This window comes from Phaethon lepturus, unplaced genomic scaffold, assembly GCF_000687285.1.
Source record: "Phaethon lepturus isolate BGI_N335 unplaced genomic scaffold, ASM68728v1 scaffold18331, whole genome shotgun sequence".
NCBI lineage: Eukaryota > Metazoa > Chordata > Aves > Phaethontiformes > Phaethontidae > Phaethon > Phaethon lepturus.
This window is the reverse complement of record NW_010517186.1, coordinates 16142-38389: the sequence shown is the minus strand read 5'-3', so window position 1 is coordinate 38389 and position 22248 is coordinate 16142. Positions and strand designations below refer to the sequence as shown.

At 40.4% G+C, this 22248-nt stretch overlaps 2 protein-coding genes across 2 annotated transcripts in view; one reads left to right on the top strand and one right to left on the bottom strand.

The window, feature by feature from the left end:
• Positions 1-158: 158 nt before the first annotated feature.
• On the top strand, positions 159-20372 carry POLR2B (polymerase (RNA) II (DNA directed) polypeptide B, 140kDa). The gene is made up of 24 exons (XM_010296316.1): positions 159-229; positions 1950-2100; positions 5465-5577; positions 5851-6070; positions 6948-7106; positions 8152-8316; positions 8854-9050; positions 9750-9869; positions 10236-10422; positions 11604-11747; positions 12024-12163; positions 12283-12394; positions 12857-13011; positions 13269-13467; positions 13586-13754; positions 14217-14313; positions 15616-15710; positions 15996-16246; positions 16334-16423; positions 16696-16803; positions 17275-17388; positions 17481-17641; positions 19031-19226; positions 20122-20372. Exons 1-24 carry the CDS (start codon positions 159-161, stop codon positions 20209-20211), a joined length of 3504 nt encoding a protein of 1167 aa, XP_010294618.1. The 3' UTR covers positions 20212-20372.
• Positions 20321-22248, bottom strand: part of IGFBP7 (insulin-like growth factor binding protein 7) — a 9172-nt gene continuing 7244 nt past the window's right edge. The window contains exons 5-6 of the mRNA XM_010296317.1: positions 22118-22244; positions 20321-20560 (exon numbers count right to left, since the gene is read on the bottom strand). Of these exons, the coding sequence (XP_010294619.1) occupies positions 20541-20560; positions 22118-22244 (147 nt within the window). The 3' untranslated portion in view covers positions 20321-20540. The remainder of the gene's footprint in view (positions 20561-22117; positions 22245-22248) is intronic.

Genomic DNA, 22248 nt, shown 5'->3' with positions numbered 1-22248 from the left:
GGGCAGGGGAGCTGCTGGGCCGCGGCGGTCTCCCACAGGGCCCTGCGGCCCTCGGGCGGTCAGGGGCGCTGCTGGGGTGTCGGCCTCCCCCTCAGCAGGCGAGGAGAGAGACCGAGGTGATCAGAGCCTGGCTTAAATGTTGTGCTTTCCCGACAGATATGCAGTATGATGAAGACGATGATGAAATCACCCCCGACTTGTGGCAAGAAGCTTGTTGGATCGTTATTAGGTGACTTTTTAAAACTCACTGTTTTTGATGGTTCAGTATACGTGCGCTAGGTTTTGCAGGCGACGTCCACTTGTAAGGCAGCATGTCATGGAAGCTGCAGGCTTGATTGGGTGAAATTTATTGCTTTCAGAGCAGAAGGGCTTTAAGCAGAAACAGCAGGGTTGTCATTAGGGATTAAGAAGCCTTATGATCCCCAGTGGGGTATACTGTTTTGAATGAAGTAAGAAGTGATTTTGATTCCATATTAAGCACGTGATTTTGCTTACTAATCTCACAGACGATGCTGGCATTAGGAACTCAGTGCTTGACTATTTCACCATGTTAGTGTTTTCTGGCAAGACATGAACATCCAGAACCTGCAGCTTCTTGTGACTGTTAAGGAGTGGGATGATTTCTCGAACTGAGTAAAAAGTGTTTCTCTTGGTAATTACATCATTCATAAAATGTATATGACTGGTGTCTTAGAGCAGTAGTTGCAAACAGAATGGTAGATCTATGGGGATGGTCCCACAGGCAGTCTGGATGGAGAGCAGAGATGAGAAACTGTGGAGGCCGAATGAGGTACTTTCTTTTGCAGCCTAGTGAAGGGTGCTGCCTTTGCTTTCAGTCAGATGGGAAGTAACTGAGGAAAGTCCTTCAGCTGATGCTGCACCTTACTCTGTACAAAGAAACACTCTTTTACTGTGAGGGTGACCAAGCACTGGCACAGGTTGCCCAGAGAGGTTATGGAGTATCTGCCCTTGGTGGTATTCAAAAGCTGTCTGCACATGGTCTTGGGCAGTCAGGTCTAGGTGACTCTGCTTGTGCAGGGTGATAGGACAAGATGACCTCCAGAGGTCCTTTCCAACCTCAAACATTCTGTGATACAGATTGCCCTTCCCTTTCTCCTTCCCTCTGTGCAATATCAGACTGTGATGGCAAGATTCACCGTGGCAACAGCATGATAGCCAGGGGTGTGTTCCCCTTTTTGCAGAAGGCTGCGGTTATTGGTAGGGGGGTAGTTCTTACCAGTTCTTACTAGAGATCTTGGCAGCGATGGGGCAGAAGGTGAGGTAGTGTGGGTTCCCTGGCTGGCTTCAGGAATGTGAGGTAGAGGAGCTTGCTGGGAGGAGCTCATGCAGCAGTTGTGTTTAGGTCATCCCATTAAAAGTTAGGATGTGGGGCTTTGAATTTAGGCTTTGATTTTTACAGTTAGGTTGTGCTGGGTTGAAGCTGGGTGACACGACGGCTAAGGAAAATCTGGAGAAGGAATGAATCTGGGAATATCTGTGTGTCTGGAACAGAGGGGATCTAAGCTAAGAAAAGTTCTGAGAACTTTTCCCTTGACTAAGGGGCATGCACTCAGTTTGCTGCAGCTTGAAAAATTAGTTAAAGTAATTTACATATATTGTTGAAAACTTTAACAGAAGCCACTTTTACTGAGGTTTCCCTTCTAATTTAAGGTAGACTGCATACAGTCGTGGCTTAGCCAAGAGGTGGCAACAAGTCTGTCACTTTTGTGTCTGTGTCTTCAAACACTGAGAGAGAATTGTTTAGTATTTTTGAGCATCTGTGTTTGAAACTCATGCCTTGGGAAAAGTGAATGTGTTTGATTCTGTACGGTATTTCATGGCTTTTGAAGGTTTTGTAATAAATACATCTTAAGCTTGTTGATGTATGAAGTACATGAATTAAATTAAGATCTCCTGGTTTTTTTGTGGTTTTTTTTTTTTTTTTTAAGCTCCTATTTTGACGAAAAGGGGTTAGTCAGGCAACAGTTGGATTCTTTTGATGAGTTTATTCAGATGTCTGTGCAGAGAATTGTTGAAGATGCTCCACCAATTGACTTACAAGCAGAAGCCCAGCATGCCACGGGAGAAGTGGAAGAGCCGGTAAGTGGAGATCCCTGGCAGAGGTGATGTATTTTTACAATGCAAAATGATTTTAGGTGGATTTTATTCAGCTCCCATCTCAAGAGATGGAAGTACATCTGAGTTATGACACTGCTCATGCAGTCAATAGGATAGAAGTATGAACTCTTTGGAATTGATGGGGTACATGGACAAGTTTCCAGATAGTCAGGTATATGGCTGAGAAACACATGCAAGAGCTTTATTATCCATGGAATATAACTTCCCTCTCCTGTAGAGTTACTCTTTCCTGCTGGTCAAATTGTTGGTTGAGTTGAGAAATGACCAAGAACAGTTGGCTGCTACAGCTGGTGTTGCCAGTTACTGTGCGAAACTGCACTGACAGGGATGTAGTAGAGCAAGACAGGTAGCCAGAAGCAAACCATGTTTTGATGAGATTTTGACTTTCAGTAGCTTTACCATAGCAAGAAAGGTTTATGGCTGAAAAGTTCTCCATTAGTTTTCTTTGGCCAAAGTTAGGTCCAGGTTTTCAAAGGGTGCCATTGCTCATCATCTTCCATTGGCGCCATGTTCCAAAGGAGAACAAATTGTCTAAGGTTTGTGCTGTGTGCTGGCTTTTCTGCAATGAGTGTGCACCTTCTGTGGTGGCTGTGGTGCTTTCATCCCTGTCTCTCATGTGGTGTGATCCCTGTTCCATAAGTGATCTGTTCCCCTGCTGTCAGTCACTAGCTTGCTGCTTCCCTGTAGAGATTTAAAGCAACTTTAGGACACCTGAGCATTGAATTTGTTTTGACTGTTTCTTTGCATTATTTTTGCAGGCGAACAACTATCCTGTAGGGAGAATAACTGAGATTTCTCTTAGTTTCTTTGTCAGACAAACAGTTCATAAACATTTATCTCACTGTAATTCTCCTTAATGTTTCTTTTGTTATTCTGTGTATATTATTGCGGAATTCTCTAGCTGTGCAGTTCTGCAGTTGCTATATGTGCTGTACGTGGTTAAGGTTCCAATCACAAGCATGGTATGTACTGGCTTTTTTGCCCAAAAGCTAGTATTTTACTTTCTCAAATCAGAGGGGTAAGTTTCTTATTCTTCTTTATCAAATTAAAGCTTTTAGTAATAGGTCTAGTTATGAGAAAAAGGAAACTTGCTTTTTCCTTCAGAGTAATTTGTAGGCAAACTCTTGCCTCATTTGAAGACACTGGATTAATTGAAGGAGACTGTATTTGACAAATTTGACTTTTTGTTTCTCCCTCCACTTCTCAGCCTCAAATTTTGAAGGCAATTTGGGCAATTTATAGCACATCAGAGGGTTTAGCAACCATGCTCAGAGATAGTAATTATGGTAAATGTGTTCTCCTTGAAAGTGCTTGCATGAGAACTTGGGAAACTTGGTACTATACATGCCTGCTGCTGCAAATCCAGGGAAAATGTGTTTCTTTGGGTAAGAATTGAGAGAATTTTTTTGACCTGCAAAATGTTTGCCAACAAGACTCTGACACCTATTGTTGTAGGAAGCTTTTGTGCATTTTTAAAATTGGATTGTTTTCAGGTCCTTTCCAATAATTCAAGACTTAACTTTGTTTACTGTTCCTATAGCATAATCCTAGGAACTGCTGTTACCCAGCTTGCAGTATTTTCAGTTATTGATAAAAATTACCCTTCTCCAGTAGCAGTTCTGGTTAGTACTAAGTGAGAGAGAATACATAAGGCTAGTTATTAGTCTATCTTGTGGATGGAGCAGCAAGGACACTTCAGTTTGTCTGAAAACTGTGTTTTTTTATGAATTGATGCAATAATCTGTTTAATCTCTAGCGGAAGTAAAACCACCTAGCACAGATGTTAAAAAGGTGGTTTCTGTGGCTCTGTGTAAGACAAAATGTATAGGGTGGATAATTTGCACCTTTGCCTTTAATAGTGAGTCCAGAGAAAGGACTGAATATGAGGACTTTGAAAACAGATTTTAAAAAGGCTAAAACCACTTGCAACATAAACCATAAACTGCCATTTTTTCCCCTCTGCATTGGAGCTTGCTCTGCTAGAGGAAGTGTTGCTTCGGTGCTGTGCTACAGCGGAGTCCTTGTGTCAGAGATATGGTAAAATGCCTGCATGGAATTTAGGTTTTGTTTTAGTAATAGATATTGTCAGCTGGCTAGAGGAAGTGTTGCTTCGGTGCTGTGCTACAGCGGAGTCCTTGTGTCAGAGATATGGTAAAATGCCTGCATGGAATTTAGGTTTTGTTTTAGTAATAGATATTGTCAGCTGGCTTCTAGGAAGATACTTAGTTGGGGTGGCAGCACTGTAGTTCTTTATTTGTGTTAGCTTCTGTTCTGCAAAGGGACCTCGTGGGAAATGGCAACTTGAAGAAAACGTTGTAAGGCAGCAAGCCTTTTATCTTGTATACGTGCAGGGCTGATGATTTGCTTATGTTTCTCTAATCCTCTCCTGGATTTTGGTCTGTGAGGGAACGCTTTGTGAGTAGAGTGGCTCATCTCTAGGTCCTTTTGCATGCAAAGACGCCAAGAGCCAAGTTGCCTTGGCGCGCTTATGCACCAGGACTGAGAACAAACATACGAAACTCTTGAACAAAGCTACTCTTGTATAACTGCTTGCTTTCTTTTAAGTTCTAACTTCACCTACCAGATACACAAATGCACTTTTAGAGTAGTGTTTTAAAATTTTTACCCCTTTATTTTAAATGCAGGGCTTTTGATTTAAGTGAACTGAATGCTCTAAACTCATTGCAGTAGGGTTCTGAGGGGTCAGTGGCTCTTGGAGTAAAATGAAGATCCTGAGAATTGTTCTGTTGCTGAAAGGTATCTGTCCTTTTATGCCCATGGTTTCACTGTAACACATGAAAGGATTTCTGTGGAACTAAACCTAAGCTATTAAATTTAATGTTTTAGGCATGGGAGCAAAGCTTTGCAAAAACTCACACCTTGTTTGATATGTCAGCTATCTCATTGTATGTGTTGAAGTAGATTCACCTTTTTGCATCATAAAACTAGCAGTTTTATCTAAAGTTACATAAACAATAAATATCTAAGTAGGCATATGTAAGGCATAATCTATTTGCAGACTTGGCAGATTTTGAGTTTATTAGCTATGTTATAAGACAATGGCCTATTTGGGTACTTGATTCTTCTCTTACCAATGATTTTGACCCTTCAGTTTCCTCTGTGTGTTTTTTTTTAATCAACAAGCTGTGTAGAAATTATTGAAAGTTTTTGAGTACTCTTTTGATCTAGTCATCTGAAGAGGAATTGTTTCCATACCTTGAGCTGAGGACATGTGGCAGCATTGGGTATTAAGCTCTAGCGCCACTCTTGAACAACCAAAATGGATGTTTTTTCCATTACAAGTAAATGTCTTCTTGTTTTCCAGCCCCGGTATCTGCTGAAGTTTGAACAAATCTATCTCTCCAAACCTACACATTGGGAAAGAGATGGAGCACCCTCACCTATGATGCCCAATGAAGCCAGACTGAGAAACCTTACGTAAGAACGAACTCTGTAGTGGATAAACACAAGGAAGGACTGGCTCTGCGTTATTAATTGATAGTCTTTTTCAATTTAGTAGTGCATTGAAAATTTCATAATTACTGCTTTATTTAAATTTCAATGTCTAGTTGTTAAACACAGATGACGATTGATGATTTGGTAATAATTCATAATATTACCAGTGAGTCCTTAAATAACTGCATCCATTATCCTTCTGTACAACCTTGAGTAATAACTGACAGATAACACGATGGTGCTTTTATTCTGTAGGTATTCAGCCCCCTTGTATGTGGATATAACTAAAACAGTTATTAAAGAAGGGGAGGATCAGTTACAGACACAGCATCAGAAAACTTTTATAGGAAAAATTCCTATTATGTTACGTTCAACGTACTGTTTGTTGAATGGCTTAACTGACCGTGATCTTTGTGAACTGAACGAATGCCCGCTTGATCCTGGTGGCTACTTTATCATTAATGGATCAGAAAAGGTAAGGGATTATACCTTGCACAGCTATCTCCACAGACACTTAAAGTTCTGTTACTTGTTTCCATGTGTTTTGCCAGGAGTGTAAGCACTTTTATTCCAGTGTCTCACAGTTACTGTGAGCGCTCATGGTCTTGTAGAAAGATGGCTTTTACTCCTGTGTTAGGACTTTCTTGAGCCACCTTTTCTTCTTCTGAGACCCATTTCCCTTCTTCAGTTTCACAAACTGTTCTGCATTGAATGCCACTAAGTACTCTAGATAGTTTCCTTTCAATTTTCAACATTGCAGAGCAGCATGTACTCTAAAATGAGGTATTTCTTCACTCGGAGTCTCCTCCAGTTTGTTCACAGCTGTATAGATGCATTTTATTATAAGAGTAGGTTCTTCCTTCCATTGCTGTGGATTCAGCTCTAGCAAATTGTATCCTCTCCGTGCTTGTGCCTCACCAGTGAAACTTCCAAGTTATTGTAACTGACACTGAATAGAATTGTATTTTGATTCTTGGCGGGGGGCAGGGGGAAATCTGGCTTTGACCATCGGAGCTGGCGTTTAAATTTAAGTGCCTGTGTAGCATGTTGGCTTTGGAAACGGATAGCGAAACGCTTTATCAGTGTTGAGCCTAAAGCTAACAGAAATGTCTCAGCACAGCTAGCAAATGTGGTAAGTACATCGTAGAGAACAGTGTTCTTGGAGTCTTTTTAGTTATTCATTCTTACCTAGGTGTATGTTTTGCTTAATACTGTATTTTTAAAATTGACTTCATGCTGTGCAGTGTTCTTAAAGTTAAGGCACCTGAAGGAGTAGTAGAAACACACTGTGCTCATTACTTTCAGCATGCCCTTTTGTCAGTTACTTACAGGTGTTCTTGTTTCTAACACAGGTTCTGATTGCTCAAGAGAAAATGGCTACAAACACAGTGTATGTGTTTGCAAAGAAAGATTCAAAGTATGCCTACACAGGAGAGTGTAGGTCTTGCCTGGAAAATTCCTCTCGACCAACAAGTACTATATGGGTTAGCATGCTGGCCAGAGGTGGGCAGGTACGCTTAGGCACTAATAACCCTTGCCCTGGGGCTTACGACAAAGATTGTTTTAGGAGTTTTGTTACTGTCCTGTCTCTTCATGTCGTTTACTTTTGGGATTTTGAGAAGAAATTTCTTCTGATGCTAAGTTGTAAAGAAGGTAAAATTAAATTAAAATCTATTCTGTTTGTCATAGATTATGCCTGTCTCTGGGACAAATAATTTGAGGATCGAAATTAAGATTCAATTTGTGGCAAGTTTTAGGGTGAGGTGAAAAAAAAACCTTTAGAATTACTCTAAATGAGTTTTTAGAAAATCCAAACAAGCTGTGTCCTGTTTTTTGACAAAGGACAAGAATAGGAGCAGAGACCCTGTCTTTGCTGATGGCTGAGCTAGTGTTTAGATGTGTTCTGCAGACCACATCTTAATTCATATTGAACATCTAATTGTGCCATCTGTGAGGGGAAATAAGTGCTATTCATAACTTCAAAAGCTGAAGGTGTCAGTACTCAGTTACCATTGCACTGATGTTTGGAAATTCCCAAACATGTTCCAAGAGCAACTTCAATAGAAGCTTTACACCACTCTCACTCCTGATGGCTGGAGCACTCTAGAGCGCTCTGCATCCCACAGTGTTTGTTTCTTTCTTGGAGTGGGGAATAATCACAAGAAGGGAGTCTTACACAGTGGATTAGAAAAGCTGGACTTAAGCTGACAGAAGGAAAGCTGAAGGTGGATAGGATTGGTCTTTGCAAATACACAAAGGGAGAGAAATTATGCATACAGGTGAATGAGTAGTATTATTTAAATTCCTTTGTATCAGCAAAAACGTTCCAACTTCTTGCAGACTTAACATTTCAAGTTAGAAATGTTTTTAAAACAAAAAAAGTCACTGTTGGACTAAGGTTTCAGAATAGCTGCTTAGTTGGCCCGCTGAGAAGTCATGGTTTCCTGTAGTGATTGAATAAATACACTTATGCTGTATCATCCAAATCCAGAGAGGTATTTTTATTTAAAGACAAGATCATTTAAGACTAATGTATGCTTTTCCCCATCTTTTCAGGGTGCGAAGAAGAGTGCTATTGGTCAGCGCATTGTAGCAACTTTGCCATATATCAAACAAGAAGTCCCCATCATAATTGTCTTTCGTGCACTAGGCTTTGTGTCCGACAGGGACATTTTGGAGCACATCATATATGATTTTGAAGATCCAGAAATGATGGAAATGGTAATATATGTTAAATAAGTTATTTCCTGGCTTGACATCTGGTGATGTGTAGGTGTGACTAATTATCATTCAAAGTATTGTTAATTTTCAAATTGTAATTTATTACTTTATTATTTTTTGTGGGTTGTCTATTAGAAATGTCAAAAGTTCTCTGTCTAAACCTGTTTTAATGAGTATTTTAAGTGAACAGAGTGCAGTGGAAATTTCAAAGAGTTAATATGTATTTGGAGAGCTATAGCTTAGCTTGCTGCTATTGAATTTAATTGTAAAATCCCAATTTATACCTGAAACAGCAACAGGCCTAGAAGTACTTGAATGAGAACTATTTGCTGAAGTCTAAACTATTTTTTGTGTGCTTCCCACATGCTCCATTGCTGTTTTCTGTTGCTGTTGATAGAGCTAGTATAGTAAAGCCAAAAAGACCTGGATCAGTAATTAGCAGTTCCTGAAAAGAATCATCAGCAAACGACTGTGTAGTTTCCTTCAACCCCAACAGGCACTGGATGCTACAGGATTTTGCTGTATTTTGTGCATTAGGTCAAACCTTCGCTGGATGAAGCATTTGTCATTCAGGAGCAAAATGTTGCTCTAAACTTCATTGGATCAAGAGGTGCAAAACCAGGTGTCACCAAAGAAAAGAGAATCAAGTATGCTAAAGAAGTCTTGCAGAAGGAAATGCTCCCGCATGTTGGTGTCAGTGACTTCTGTGAAACCAAAAAGGCCTATTTTCTAGGGTATGTCAGGATTTTCTGTCACACATCTGCACCCTGAATACAGTTTTTATTTACATATATGTATGATTGGAAGAATGCACTGAATGGAAGTTTGTTTTTATCCTCAGTCTTCTGGATACGCAGTGATAAACTTTAGGGCACTGGTATATTTTTGTAGCTGAGAAAATGCAAACGTCAATAAAATAGGAAAAAAATGTTGAAACAAAACAAGCCTCTTGTAGAAAGATGATCTTAAGTTAGATGTATTCTGGATCTTAAGTTAGATGTAAGCATAGTGAGAAATTACTCTTTTTTTTTTTTGACATCGTGTTGCATGGACAAGCTATAGAGGTTGATAAGCAATGTGTAGATAACTGATAAGCTGTTTGTAATGTAAACCCACTCTTTAAAACTATTAGCACATCCTCTTGATCACTGCTTATTGGTATGCAGATGAACGGTAGCATCAGGAGATTTACCACTTTACACCTGATTCCACGGCATAAACATGGCCCATATTACAGTACAGGACAGACATGTAGCAGAAGATGCATTGCCATCATGATGTAAATACTAACTTCTCTCTGTAGTTACCTGAACTTTCAGTGGGTCATTCATCCGTATGGATGAAACAGTTCACTGATTTATCTATGAAAGTATGTAATCTTTGTTGTGAATGTCTGCTGTCAGTTTAAAACATAAACTGTCTTATTTGCTTAGGTATATGGTTCATAGATTGTTGCTGGCAGCACTGGGAAGAAGAGAGCTTGATGACCGAGATCATTATGGCAACAAAAGACTGGATCTTGCTGGGCCACTGTTAGCTTTCCTGTTCCGAGGGTAACTATAATATATATGTTTTCTTTGGAGATAATGGTAGAGGCATTGCCAACTCCGTGCTTCTAAATCAATCAGACTATGCTGTTGTGTCTGATACCTGGTCTTGGGCAACACAGCCTGTATCTGATTATGACTTTTTTGTGGAGTAAGTTTCCTCTAATAGCAGGCGGCTAGCATTAACTTGTTTTGAAGCATATTTGGTGCATGTTCACAAACGGGTTAATTTGTTTTGTTCCCCCCGCCCCGTCCTCTAGTTACAGATTCCTTGCTTCTTTTCAGGAGGCCAGTGACTTTTTTTTTAAATACTGCTGAATAGGCTGCATTGCTACAGTACTGTTTAATCATGTTTCTTCGCATCTTCTACAGAATGTTTAAGAATTTGCTAAAGGAAGTAAGAATATATGCGCAAAAGTTTATTGACAGAGGGAAAGATTTCAACTTGGAACTGGCAATTAAAACAAGAATTATTTCAGACGGTTTGAAGTATTCATTGGCAACTGGAAACTGGGGTGACCAGAAGAAAGCTCATCAGGCCAGAGCAGGAGTATCTCAGGTACAATAGCTGAAGGCATGGTAGCATTTGTCGGGTTTACATAAGAGTAAAGCTCATGGGAGAGTTTAACAGTGCTTGGTAACCATGCACGTTGCATGTTAAATAGAGCCATTTTTAAAAGGAAACTTCCATAGCTGAAACAGGGGATGATCCAAATAGTTGAGTCTGGTGTGGGGTTTGGGTTTTTTGTTGTTGTTGGTTTTGGTTTTTGCTGCTGTGTTCACTGCTAAACAGTTGGTGTAACTCTTGTAAAGACTTTCTATGTTAGGGCATGTGCTTGTGTGTCTGGTCAAGCCCTAGTCCCAGGGAGTCTTTAGGGAGGATGGATTTCTTTCCTTTAATTACTTCTAGTGTTTCACAGGTGGTTAAAGAAACTTAAGTGACACCTTGCCATATAGCAGTTATGTATTCCACAGGTAATGATGAGCATTGACTTCATTAGCCCAGAGTAGTGCTTAGTTGAGCCTGTTTCTTATAAAGGTGGAAACAAAAAAGAGGTGACAGTTTTTAAATGCTAGCACTTTTTGTTGTCTGGAGCCCTGGTGAGATCACAATTAAGGGAAAACAAAGTCAGGAAAGGTGTGAAGATGGTAGCTGTCCCCGAGTGGTGTGTTGTTGTTGTATGTGTATGAGGGGCTTGTTTGCTTTTTAAATAAACTCGCACTTCAGGCTGTAAAAATACTTTTTTTAATTTTTGAGAAGCCTTGAGCAGACTCTGAGAAGAATATAAATGCTAATTTGCTCCTAATAACTAAGTTGTCTTGGTTTTTCAAACTAAGCTTGAAAAGATCTATGTGTCATTGTACTAGCAAACCCTCCTGGTGAAAATGCAGCTTAAAAAGTGTTTTTACAGGTATCACTTGTTCTAGTTACTTGATCAGGGTAAGCTATGCTAGAAGAATCAGAACTCTGCTTGGATAACTGTGTTTATGCTGGGCCTTGCCATAGTAGAAGCGTGCTCTGAAAACTTCTGCCAAAACACTGGTTAGGAGCTTGAGATTTTAAGGGTAAACTTAGACTAAGTTTAGTGAAGGTGAATTAAAAAGTGTAGCTAACAAAAATCAGAGCTATTTTAGTTCAAGTACGTAATTTCTAGGGGGCATTGCTCCTTCGCTGTAATGTGTCATGCCTGTCAACAACACACTTAAGCTTTGACTAACTGAATTCCTTACTATGTGCAGGTGTTAAACCGGCTGACTTTTGCATCTACGCTTTCCCATCTGAGACGCCTGAATTCTCCAATTGGTAGAGATGGTAAACTAGCAAAACCCAGACAGCTGCACAATACGTTGTGGGGAATGGTTTGCCCTGCTGAGACCCCAGAGGTAATGAAAGTAGTGTTTATGGCAGTACTTACTCATGCCTAACGGCTTTTATCTGCTATTTTATAGCCATGGCACTTGTAATGATTACTTGCACTTTTTTTTCAAATTCTGACATGAATATTTAGCTTTATAGCTAAATCTGTAGTTGAATGGTAGAAATTAATAAAGTAATATGTTTCGTGTCCAGTTCCTTGAGGACTTAAAGTTTAATTTCTCAGATCTACTTGGGGGAATCTCTTGATGTGGAAATGCAAGTTAACTTTGTGTTTCTACTAGGGTCATGCGGTAGGACTTGTGAAGAACTTGGCCCTGATGGCTTACATTTCTGTGGGGTCTCAGCCATCCCCAATTTTGGAATTCTTGGAAGAGTGGAGTATGGAAAACCTGGAAGAAATCTCTCCAGCAGCAATAGCCGAGTATGTGCAAATGCAACTGTTCAAAGAAACTTAAGCTTTTTATCGTGCACAGCACTTCAAGGGTTTGGGGTTTTGGGTTGTTTGCTTATTTAATTTGTTTCATTTTTCCCTCTGTCCAGTGCTACCAAGATCTTTGTTAACGGCTGCTGGGTAGGAATACACAAAGATCCAGAGCAGCTCATGAATACCCTAAGGAAGCTCCGTCGTCAGATGGACATCATTGTGTCAGAGGTATAAATTTTTACATCTAGACTTTGGGTGTCTTTTTAGATGAGAGGATAATGCCTTGATACTACTTTGCAAGCTCCAAATAGCATTACTTGCAAGTCTCTTCTGAACATACTTCACATTGCTTGTTTTTTTCTCTTTTGGGAGTTTTGGGGCATTTGGTGCTTTTTGGGTTTTGTTTTTGTTTGTTTGATCTTGTGTGTGGTTTGTTGTTTGGTTTTGTGTTTGTGTTTTGGTGGTTTTTGGGTTTTTGTTTTTGTTTTTAAAAGAGGATCCAGTTGAAAAAACAGTTGAAAATAGTCTCTTGAAATGCTTCTCTTTGTAGGAGTGTTAATGTTTGTTCTGTGCTGCTGATAGCACCTGTAAGGTTTTTGCTTTAGGGAACTTTGTTATCCTGTTTTGTGTTCTGTAGTCCTGATTCTGGGATGAGACTTTGTACTCGCGGGGTGCTGCTTTCTTGTACAGGTCTCAATGATTAGAGATATTCGCGAGCGAGAAATCCGCATCTATACTGATGCAGGCAGAATTTGTAGACCCCTTTTAATTGTGGAAAAACAGAAGTTGCTATTGAAGAAAAGGCATATTGACCAACTGAAGGAACGAGAGTATAACAATTACAGGTGAGATATGTTTCTGAAATTCAGCTGAATGTCTAATTTTCCATCTTGGAAACTGCAAGTTCCCTCAGATTGGAGAGAGAAATGTTTAAAGCTTTGTGCGGCACAAAGATGCTTTCTCTGTCCGGTAGCTTAATTTGTATTTTTTATCACACTGAGGTAGTGGTAATAATAATAAGCCACAGAAGTCCTCGCTCTTGTTACTGCTGAAGAGACCCATTTTATGTATTAGCTGAATGTTTCAGACATTGGTTATTCAGTTGGCAGGATCTCGTGGCCAGTGGTGTAGTAGAGTACATTGATACACTGGAAGAAGAGACTGTGATGCTGGCAATGACTCCAGATGACTTGCAAGAGAAAGGTGTGGCATATTGTTCAACATACACACACTGTGAGATTCACCCATCTATGATCCTGGGAGTATGTGCATCTATTATCCCTTTCCCTGATCACAACCAGGTCAGTGCATCACTTCTGACATCCCGCTTTTAAAGTTCATAAAAAAACCTACAGGTGTATGTGTAAAGAGCTTTATGTGTATATATGTATATTTACTGGTCTTTCCCTGTCTGTCTAGTCTCCCAGGAACACATACCAGTCTGCTATGGGTAAACAGGCTATGGGAGTTTACATTACAAACTTTCACGTTCGTATGGATACACTGGCACATGTGTTGTATTATCCTCAGAAGCCCCTTGTAACAACACGCTCCATGGAGTACTTGCGATTTAGAGAATTACCAGCAGGTATGTTGTCAGTTAATGTTTAATAAACAAAAATACCACTGTTTTGTTTAAGCTATGTCACAAATGTTGTGTGTAGAATGCCTGAATATTTAGCAAATGTATATAATTTAAAAATTAATTATAGGTTATACGTTAACTTCTAGCTGGATACATAGATTGCAAAAAATACACTTGATAGTGTTGCAGCTGAAACTACCCATAGTCTGCTGAAATCTGACTGGAAAAGTGCATTTTCTGTATTGGTATTTGCTAGGTTCTTCACAAGGGGTCACTCTTGACTCTCTTTTCTACCCAAAGTTGCCTTTGCTGATGCTACATGGGTTTTCTGTGTGGGACCTGGAGATTTTATCTCAGAAAGGCTAGAACCGCTTCACTGTAGAGAATACAGCTTCTTTTGAGTTACAAGTAAAGCCTGTATGGTATGTGTGCATCCTTTCAAAGTATTTTCTTTGCGTTTTATAGGTATCAACTCAATTGTAGCCATTGCATCATACACAGGCTATAACCAGGAAGACTCTGTCATCATGAACCGTTCTGCTGTTGACAGAGGCTTTTTCAGGTAAGACTTCGTAAATTTTTTTAACTGCTTGAGGTCGGGGGAAGTATACAGAGTTGTCCAGAAGCTCAAGAAAAGTTAATCTTACACTGGAAGACACCATTCTCCAAATTTTTTCCAAATCTTTCCAACGTCAGAAACTTTTTAATGGGGTTGGAGGCAGAAGCACAATGAAAATCGTAAATGTGTATCTTGGCAAAACACAGTGAGGAATGGCTCATCCTTTGTTTAACCTGACTTCCCACTGTCTTCCCAGCTGTTCCATTTTGGTCTTTGTTATGTTTACTCTTCTTTGTACAAATGGTTAAATGAAAAAATATTTGGACTCTCTGCTGTTATATTTTCATATAACTTTTGCCAGGTCTATGGACTTCTTAATGGCAATAATGCAGCTTTGTAATACAGTCTTGTCTTTAGTAGCGTGACAATTGCTACCAGTGAGGATTGGCATGTTCCTCTCCCTAGTAGGAACTGCTGTTGGGACAACTGGCAACTGATGTGACTTTGTGCATTATAGTTTTTAGGATGGCTGTGGTTAGCTGTATAGCTGGTCAATGGGTTTCTGCTTTTGTTCATTTTCTTTTGTCCAAGCTGAGGCCAAGAAGTGTGTGCTTGGTATCTTGGATCTACTGCCTTCCAATGTAGAAAAAGTATGGGACTAGTAGATTTTTATGGTTCACATGAAGCTTTTGTAGAATCCCTGGTGTTCATGGGAGCAATTAAATGTGGATAATAATTATCTGGAAGGCTGTGGCTTTGGTGTGCTGGCAACTGAGGCAGCAAACAAAAAAGACCCGTAAAGCCCCAGAAAGAAGCCTATATAAATTGAAAGTTTTCCACTGCAGCTCAGTACAACTGAGTGTGGCACTGCAAGGTAGCGGTAGAAGCCTAAAAATGTTTGCAAAACGGTAGGTATAAGGAGAAAAGTAGTATGAGAATGATATGATGAAGATGTGAATAATCTTTAGGAATAATAACTACTTTTGAGATGTCAAGCACATCCAAAGGTCTCTGCAGTTAATCAAAAATTAGCATGTTATCTATAGGTACTTTGGTAATATCTGAAAAGTGACCATCAAAATGCCATCTGAAGCTTTTTTGGTTTTTGGCTTTGTTTTTGTTTTCCCGTCCTCAGTGGTGGTCAGATTAATGAGACTTTAGAGGAAAGGTTGTGTGGTGTATGAACATTATTTGTTTTGGTTGTCACTAGTAACAGTGGCCATAATATGTGATAAAAGGGTGACTATAGTGAATGAGGAAAAGTGATGCTGGTTTCACTGGAGAAGGCTTTATAACTTTTTTCAGATCTGTGTTCTATCGCTCATACAAAGAGCAAGAGTCTAAAAAAGGGTATGACCAAGAGGAAGTTTTTGAAAAGCCTACACGTGAAACTTGCCAAGGTAAGATACAGGAGTGTATGAAGAATGACTTTTTAAATTAAACTTCTGTAGGCTAGGTGGTTAATGTTGTTGAACTCATTCAGTCTTTATTTTGGGACATATAAAATAGAAATGTCTGTGTTAATAGCAAAATATATCAGTTGAGATACTTGCATAAAATTATCTTTAGACATTTTAGCAGTAGTCCGAAGTTGCAAGCAGACCTGTTGAATTTCTATAGAACATTAAAGTCCGTATGTTGAAAAATTTGGGCGTCTACTTTTTTCTTTTTTTTTTCCCCCCAAGGTATGAGACATGCAATCTATGACAAACTTGATGATGATGGTTTGATAGCACCTGGGGTACGTGTGTCTGGGGATGATGTTATCATTGGCAAAACAGTAACGCTGCCAGAAAATGAAGACGAACTGGAAAGCACTAACAGACGTTTCACAAAGAGAGACTGTAGCACTTTTCTGCGAACTAGTGAGACTGGTATTGTAGATCAGGTCATGGTAACCCTTAACCAGGAAGGATACAAGTTCTGCAAGATTAGGGTGAGCACTGACATGTGTGCTTTCTACTTCTAATAATATTTGTTCTTTATTTAAGTTACCAATTGAATGTTTTCATATGGCTTACAGGTACGCTCTGTAAGAATCCCACAAATTGGAGATAAATTTGCCAGCAGACATGGTCAGAAAGGAACCTGTGGTATCCAGTACAGGCAAGAGGTAGTGATTTTTTTCTTTTCCTTCTTAACATTTTCTCTCAGATCTTCTTAGCACTGGAACTGTCTTAAGTAAGTTGTCTGTGGAATATCTACTCAGGTGCAATATATTGACTTAAATTTAGCTAAAGTATGTTTAGAAAGGCACACAGCTGCTTCTTATGTGGTACTTCAGTGTTGTTGAAATGCTTTAAAAGATGTAACTTGAATCCATGGAACTGCTTTTCTTAAAGCTGATATTCTGGGAAGTACTGACTGTCTGTTTCCCTGCTCTAGGATATGCCCTTCACCTGTGAAGGCATCACACCTGATATAATTATCAACCCCCATGCCATCCCCTCCCGCATGACCATTGGTCACTTGATTGAGTGTCTTCAGGGGAAGGTAAGAGGAATGTTTTATGCTGCATGTCTGAGCAATATGAATTAAAATGCCTTTTTTTTTTGTTTTGTTTTTGGTAAAGGTATTACTCCCTGGTAGGTCTTAACCCACTAAAAATTAAGGATTGTTCTCCAGTTACTTGCTAGCAAAAGCAGGTTTCTTGGGGAAAACCTAGAGTCCTGCAAATTTTGTCCAACAAGTCAGACTACAGCATATTCTCTCATCTGTTGCTTTTATTCCGAACACTTCCTGTGACCTAGAAAAAGGAGTTGAGCAAAATTGTTGATACTGTATTTTTTTTTTTTAAATCTCACTATGAATTGTGTAGCTGGTAAACAAAACAAGATAGGGTACTGTCATGGGCATGGAATCTTAAGTTCTGGCATTAAGAGTTAAAACTGTGTGAAACTGCTTAATGTTGTCTGACTAGTCCTTCAGAAACCTGACAAGCTTTTGCAAATCCCTTCTCTGTAGGTGTCTGCAAACAAGGGAGAAATCGGTGATGCTACACCTTTTAATGATGCTGTTAATGTGCAGAAGATTTCCAATCTTTTATCAGATTATGGCTATCATCTAAGAGGAAATGAGGTATAATCAAAATAGCAATTCACTAATTTTTTTTAATATACATTTGATGGATAGTAAGGATTATGGTTCAGTGATTGCATTGACTACTTCAGGTCCTCTACAATGGCTTCACTGGTCGAAAAATCACATCGCAAATCTTCATTGGTCCTACATATTATCAGCGGTTGAAGCACATGGTAGATGACAAAATCCATTCTCGTGCAAGAGGGCCAATCCAGATACTTAATAGACAGCCCATGGAAGGCAGATCTCGGTAAGGATGATTATTGGTTTCTCTACAGTGTTTTCTTATTCTTTGAAGTTTTGTAGCTGTAAAAATTAGCTGCCTCAACTTTGTAGCTAGAAGTTAAGTAGCTCACCCCAATTAGCTACCCATTTTCATGTGTCTGGCTTAAGATGATTTATTGGGTGTAGGTGTCAAGGTTCTGGTAGTAGGAGGTGCTGCTGGAGATGGCCTCTCTGAGACAGGACCAAGGGTTGCCCTGTGCTGGACACAGACACTTAAGCTGGCTCCAACAGATCCACCACTGGCCAAAGCTGAGCCCATCAGTGACACCGGTGGCCTCTGTGGTAACATACTTAACAAAGGGTAAAAAGCACTGCACAGCAGCTGTGAGAGAAGAGTGAGAAAATGCGAAAGGAACAGCCCTGCAGACACCCAGGTCAGAGAAGGAGGAGGTGCTCCAGGTGCTGGAACAGAGATTCCTCTGCAGCCCGTGGAGAGACCATGGTGGAGCAGGTTGTCCACCTGCATGCAGCCCATGGAGGACTGTGGTGGAGCAGATATCCACGCTGCAGCCTGTGGAAAGCCCACGCTGGAGCAGGCTCCTACCAGGAGCTGTGATCTGCGGGGAGCACATGCTGCAGCAATCTGTTCCTGAAGGATTGTATCCCGTGGGAAGGGCCCATGCTGGAGTGGTTTGTAAAGGGCTATCCCATGGGAGGGACCCCATGCTGGAGCAGGGAAAAAGTGTGAGGAGGAAGGAGCTGCAGAGAGGAACTGTTAGGCACTGACTGCAACCCCCATTCCCCCTGTGACCACAGGGAGGGGAGGAAAGAGCTGGGAATGAAGGAGTGAAGTTGAGCCTGGGAAGAAGGTGGGGAGATGTTTTTAGTTTTGTCTTTGTTTCTCGCTATCCTACTCCATTTTTTTAATAGGCGGTAAATTAAACTGGTTTTCCCCATGCTGAGTCTGTTTTGCCCAAGATATGGTAATTGGTAAGCGATCTCCCTGTTTTTATCTTGACCCACAAATTTTTCCATCTTAGTTTCTCCCCATCCTGTCGACATGGGGGAGCAAGAGAGCTGCTGGATAGGCATCTGGCAGCCAGCCAAGGTTAAACCACCACAGATAAGCAGAGAATGATTTGTTTACCTCATTTTGCTATATAGTTGTGCTCTGGCCATTAGTTGTCTGACATCTGCTTTAGAAATGCTCAGCAGCAGTTAGAAATTACTGTGTTCACATTGTCCCTAACAGTTTTATTCTGAGGTGTTAAGAGGAACATTAATGCAGTTTTACTCTTGCTTTATAATACTGCTGTTGTGTTTCTGATAAGTTACGTGTTCCACCAAGAACTGATGTATTTTGCCAATGAACTCAAAAGTTGTGGGGTGTTTTTTTTCCTTTTCTTCTTTTCAGTGATGGTGGCCTTCGTTTTGGAGAAATGGAACGAGACTGTCAGATTGCTCATGGAGCAGCCCAGTTCTTGAGAGAAAGATTGTTTGAAGCTTCAGACCCATATCAAGTCCATGTTTGTAACCTCTGTGGAATCATGGCGATTGCAAACACAAGGACTCACACCTACGAATGCCGGGGATGCCGTAATAAAACTCAGGTACGTGTGGTTTTCATCAGCCAGCATTTCTCTTTGTGGGTAAGAGGAAATGCCACTTGGGTCAACAGGAGGATAGGGAAGTAAATATTTAAAGAAGCATCAGAACAATTGCTGTTCTAGTTTCATAACTGTTTTAAGTTTTTATAGTGTCCTAGTTAATTTGGATGTTCCCTTATTAATTTTACAGTGTTGGCTTGTCACTTGGCAGGAAATGCTGTTCAAGTATTTTACAGTGCAGAGTTTTCAGAAACTTTAAAAGTAAACACTTGAGAGCTTATTTTTAGAAGTAAAACTCAGAATCACAGGAATTTAGAGCCATGGCCCTTGACTGTCCTCATGAAGATATTTATGCTTGCAGAGCTAGGTGCCCATGGGAGGTCTCGTGTTGCACTTCAATTAAAAAAAAAACAAACAAACCTCTGTGGTGTGTGTTTGGTTACAGAACTTTGTGAAGAGTTAGTGACAGCAGAGATAAAAATAGTTGCTTTAAACAGGCTTGTTCTTGTGCTAGCAACTGACTGCTACAACTCTAACAATGGTGTTCGGGTTACTGAGGAGATGAGTGCTGGAAATCTTAAGTGCATTTATGGTCCATCAAGCACACTTTGCTATGCATGTGTTCCCTGGTTAAATGGCTCTTGTTTACGATCAGATTCCTTGGCTGCAGGTTTTACCATTAAAAATGTGTTCTGGATAGCTGCTGTGTAGCCTCCCCAAGTGGTCTTGGCTTCCCTCTTGCTTTGCTACTGTCTATGAGCAATTCTTGTTAAAAGCTTTCATGCATAACTTCACATTCACTTTTGAGCTAAAGACTTGACACGTTATTTGTGTAGAGGGTGGTGGAAGTTGATGCTTTAGGAGCGCCTATCACAAGCCTTTTGAAATCTCTTTCCAGATATCTTTGGTTCGAATGCCCTATGCCTGCAAACTCCTCTTCCAAGAACTGATGTCTATGAGTATTGCACCTCGTATGATGAGTGTTTAGCCTTTAAAAGGGCTTTTTTTTTTTTTTTTTTAATTATGAGACTGAAGTGCTCAGGTCTTGTTTCGTTTTGTGTAGGTTGCATTTAAAATACAGTTTTACTCATCTGCTATGTGCTGTTCAAAAGATTGTTTATTTCCTGTAAATAGAATTAAAATTTGTAATCAAACTTGTGAATCTCTTTATTTGTGTATCTGTGAAAGAAGTGTGCAAGCAAATTGGTAATCAAAGAACAAGGGAGTTAAGAGGGAATGATTAGTGAGCTAGAAAAAGCCAGAGGTTGCAGCTTTCCAAAATACTGATTTAAAACTGCATAAGTGAAAGTCCTCACATCACAGCTCTGCACCGTCATCTGTGGAAAAAGAAAAACTTATTACGCTCTGTGCTGTTCCAAAGGGTAACATCACATCTTGGGGAGCAGCAGAGTGCCTGAGTTCTTCTCATGTCGTAGCTGAGGGCAAGACCTGACAACTGGGTGCTGACCCCCTCCTTCCTTCTTTCACTATAGAAGGACTACAGCAGCGGGGGGGGGTAGTAATAGCAAGCATTTTTCTGTGCTGAGATCACCTGGACATGGGACACAGACTCCCTAACCACGTAGTGTGTAGCTATGATGTCTGAGGGTTTGTTCCATTAGCGTTATCAGTTTCCTTTAAGTAATTGTGGACTGCTAGCTTATTGCTTAGTTTGCAGCATGCTTACTTGAGAGCTTTGTTACAGCTGTAACGTGGTGTGCGTATAAGAAAGAAACCATGAGGCGGTATGTGCGGTACTACACCGTCGCAGAGTTCCTGTGAGAGAGGGAGTGAACATCTTCTATTCTGGGGTATAACTGTGCTGCTCATAGCACAACTCGGTAAAACTCAATTTCATTCACATCCATAAATAGGGTGTGGGATTAGAGATGAGCTAAAAACCTTTAGCAAAGTTCCTATGTGTAGGTGATACTGGCATTCATTTTATGCTCTTATTTTAATGCCAGGTGCTGTTAATATGCAGGAAGTCTTTCAGCTATTCCAAGGATATAAGGATACAGAAGTCAAGACTTTATCTAAAGCTACTGGGTTTAAAACTAAGGATTATGTCCAAAAATGGATTTGGGCAGTACAGTGTTCTCTACCTGGATGCTATATTCCCAGTGCCTCTGCCTCTAGCATGGTTACAGTTACTTGTTCCAGCTCTCCAGAGGTATTCTGAAGCACATGTGGCTGTGGTGCTAAGCCATCCTCTTAGCAGCTGGAACGAGGGTGGTTGGTTTGCCATGAGCTTTGCACGCAGCCCAGCAAAGAGGACCTGGGTTCGAAAACTGGCTGAGGGCTGGAGGGGAAAGGCTTCAGTTCTTGCCTAAAGGCCTGCTGTGGCACACCTGTCCCCTCCCCAGTTGGACACTCCAGCATGCAGAGAGACTGGTAGGTACTGGGATGTTTCCAGGATGGGAAAGAATAAGGAGGTCCAAGGACTTGGCAGGAATTTAGGTGCTTGAAGTTCCCCCTCTGCCTTGGGGCTAGTTGTGCCAGTACTGCTCCTAGGACAGATGGGCAGGTTTGGAAGCATCCAGAGAATGCTGAAAGGATGATACAAATTTAGGGATGGAAAACCACTGAAAGTGGCTTTGTAAAAGCCCCAAAAGATGTTTTTAATTTGGTATCTTAATCTCCAGTACTTTACAGCACTTGGGGGGTTATTTACTTGAGAACTCTAGCAGCTGAGATTTACTGGGAATGTTTTGCCCAACCAATAAGCAGGTAAAAGCTGCAAGTTAAACTGGTATTTCTAGTGTGTTTATTTTTGTTTGTGGTTTTTTTTTTTTTCCCCAGAAAGCATTAAATGGAGGTAGTCCTTCTGTATCAAATAACTGAGTCATCTGTTAGGGGAAAAGGGCTGCTGAATGTTCAACAACACTACCTACCTTTGATCAGGGCTATTTCGTGCAGAGTTTCCACAACGTGGATTTTTGCAGAAGCTGTTGCCTCTCCTTTGGCATTTGATGCATGACACTCATATTCTCCAGCATCCTCTTTGCTCAGAGGAGAGATCTAG

Bases quoted from the DNA above. Each gene is read 5' to 3' on its own strand.
- POLR2B (XM_010296316.1), top strand. From the start codon at position 159: ATGCAGTATGATGAAGACGATGATGAAATCACCCCCGACTTGTGGCAA. The intron at 7,107-8,151 runs GTACGCTTAGGC...CCATCTTTTCAG, and splicing joins TGCTGGCCAGAGGTGGGCAG to GGTGCGAAGAAGAGTGCTAT. The intron at 19,227-20,121 runs GTACGTGTGGTT...ATCTCTTTCCAG, and splicing joins GATGCCGTAATAAAACTCAG to ATATCTTTGGTTCGAATGCC.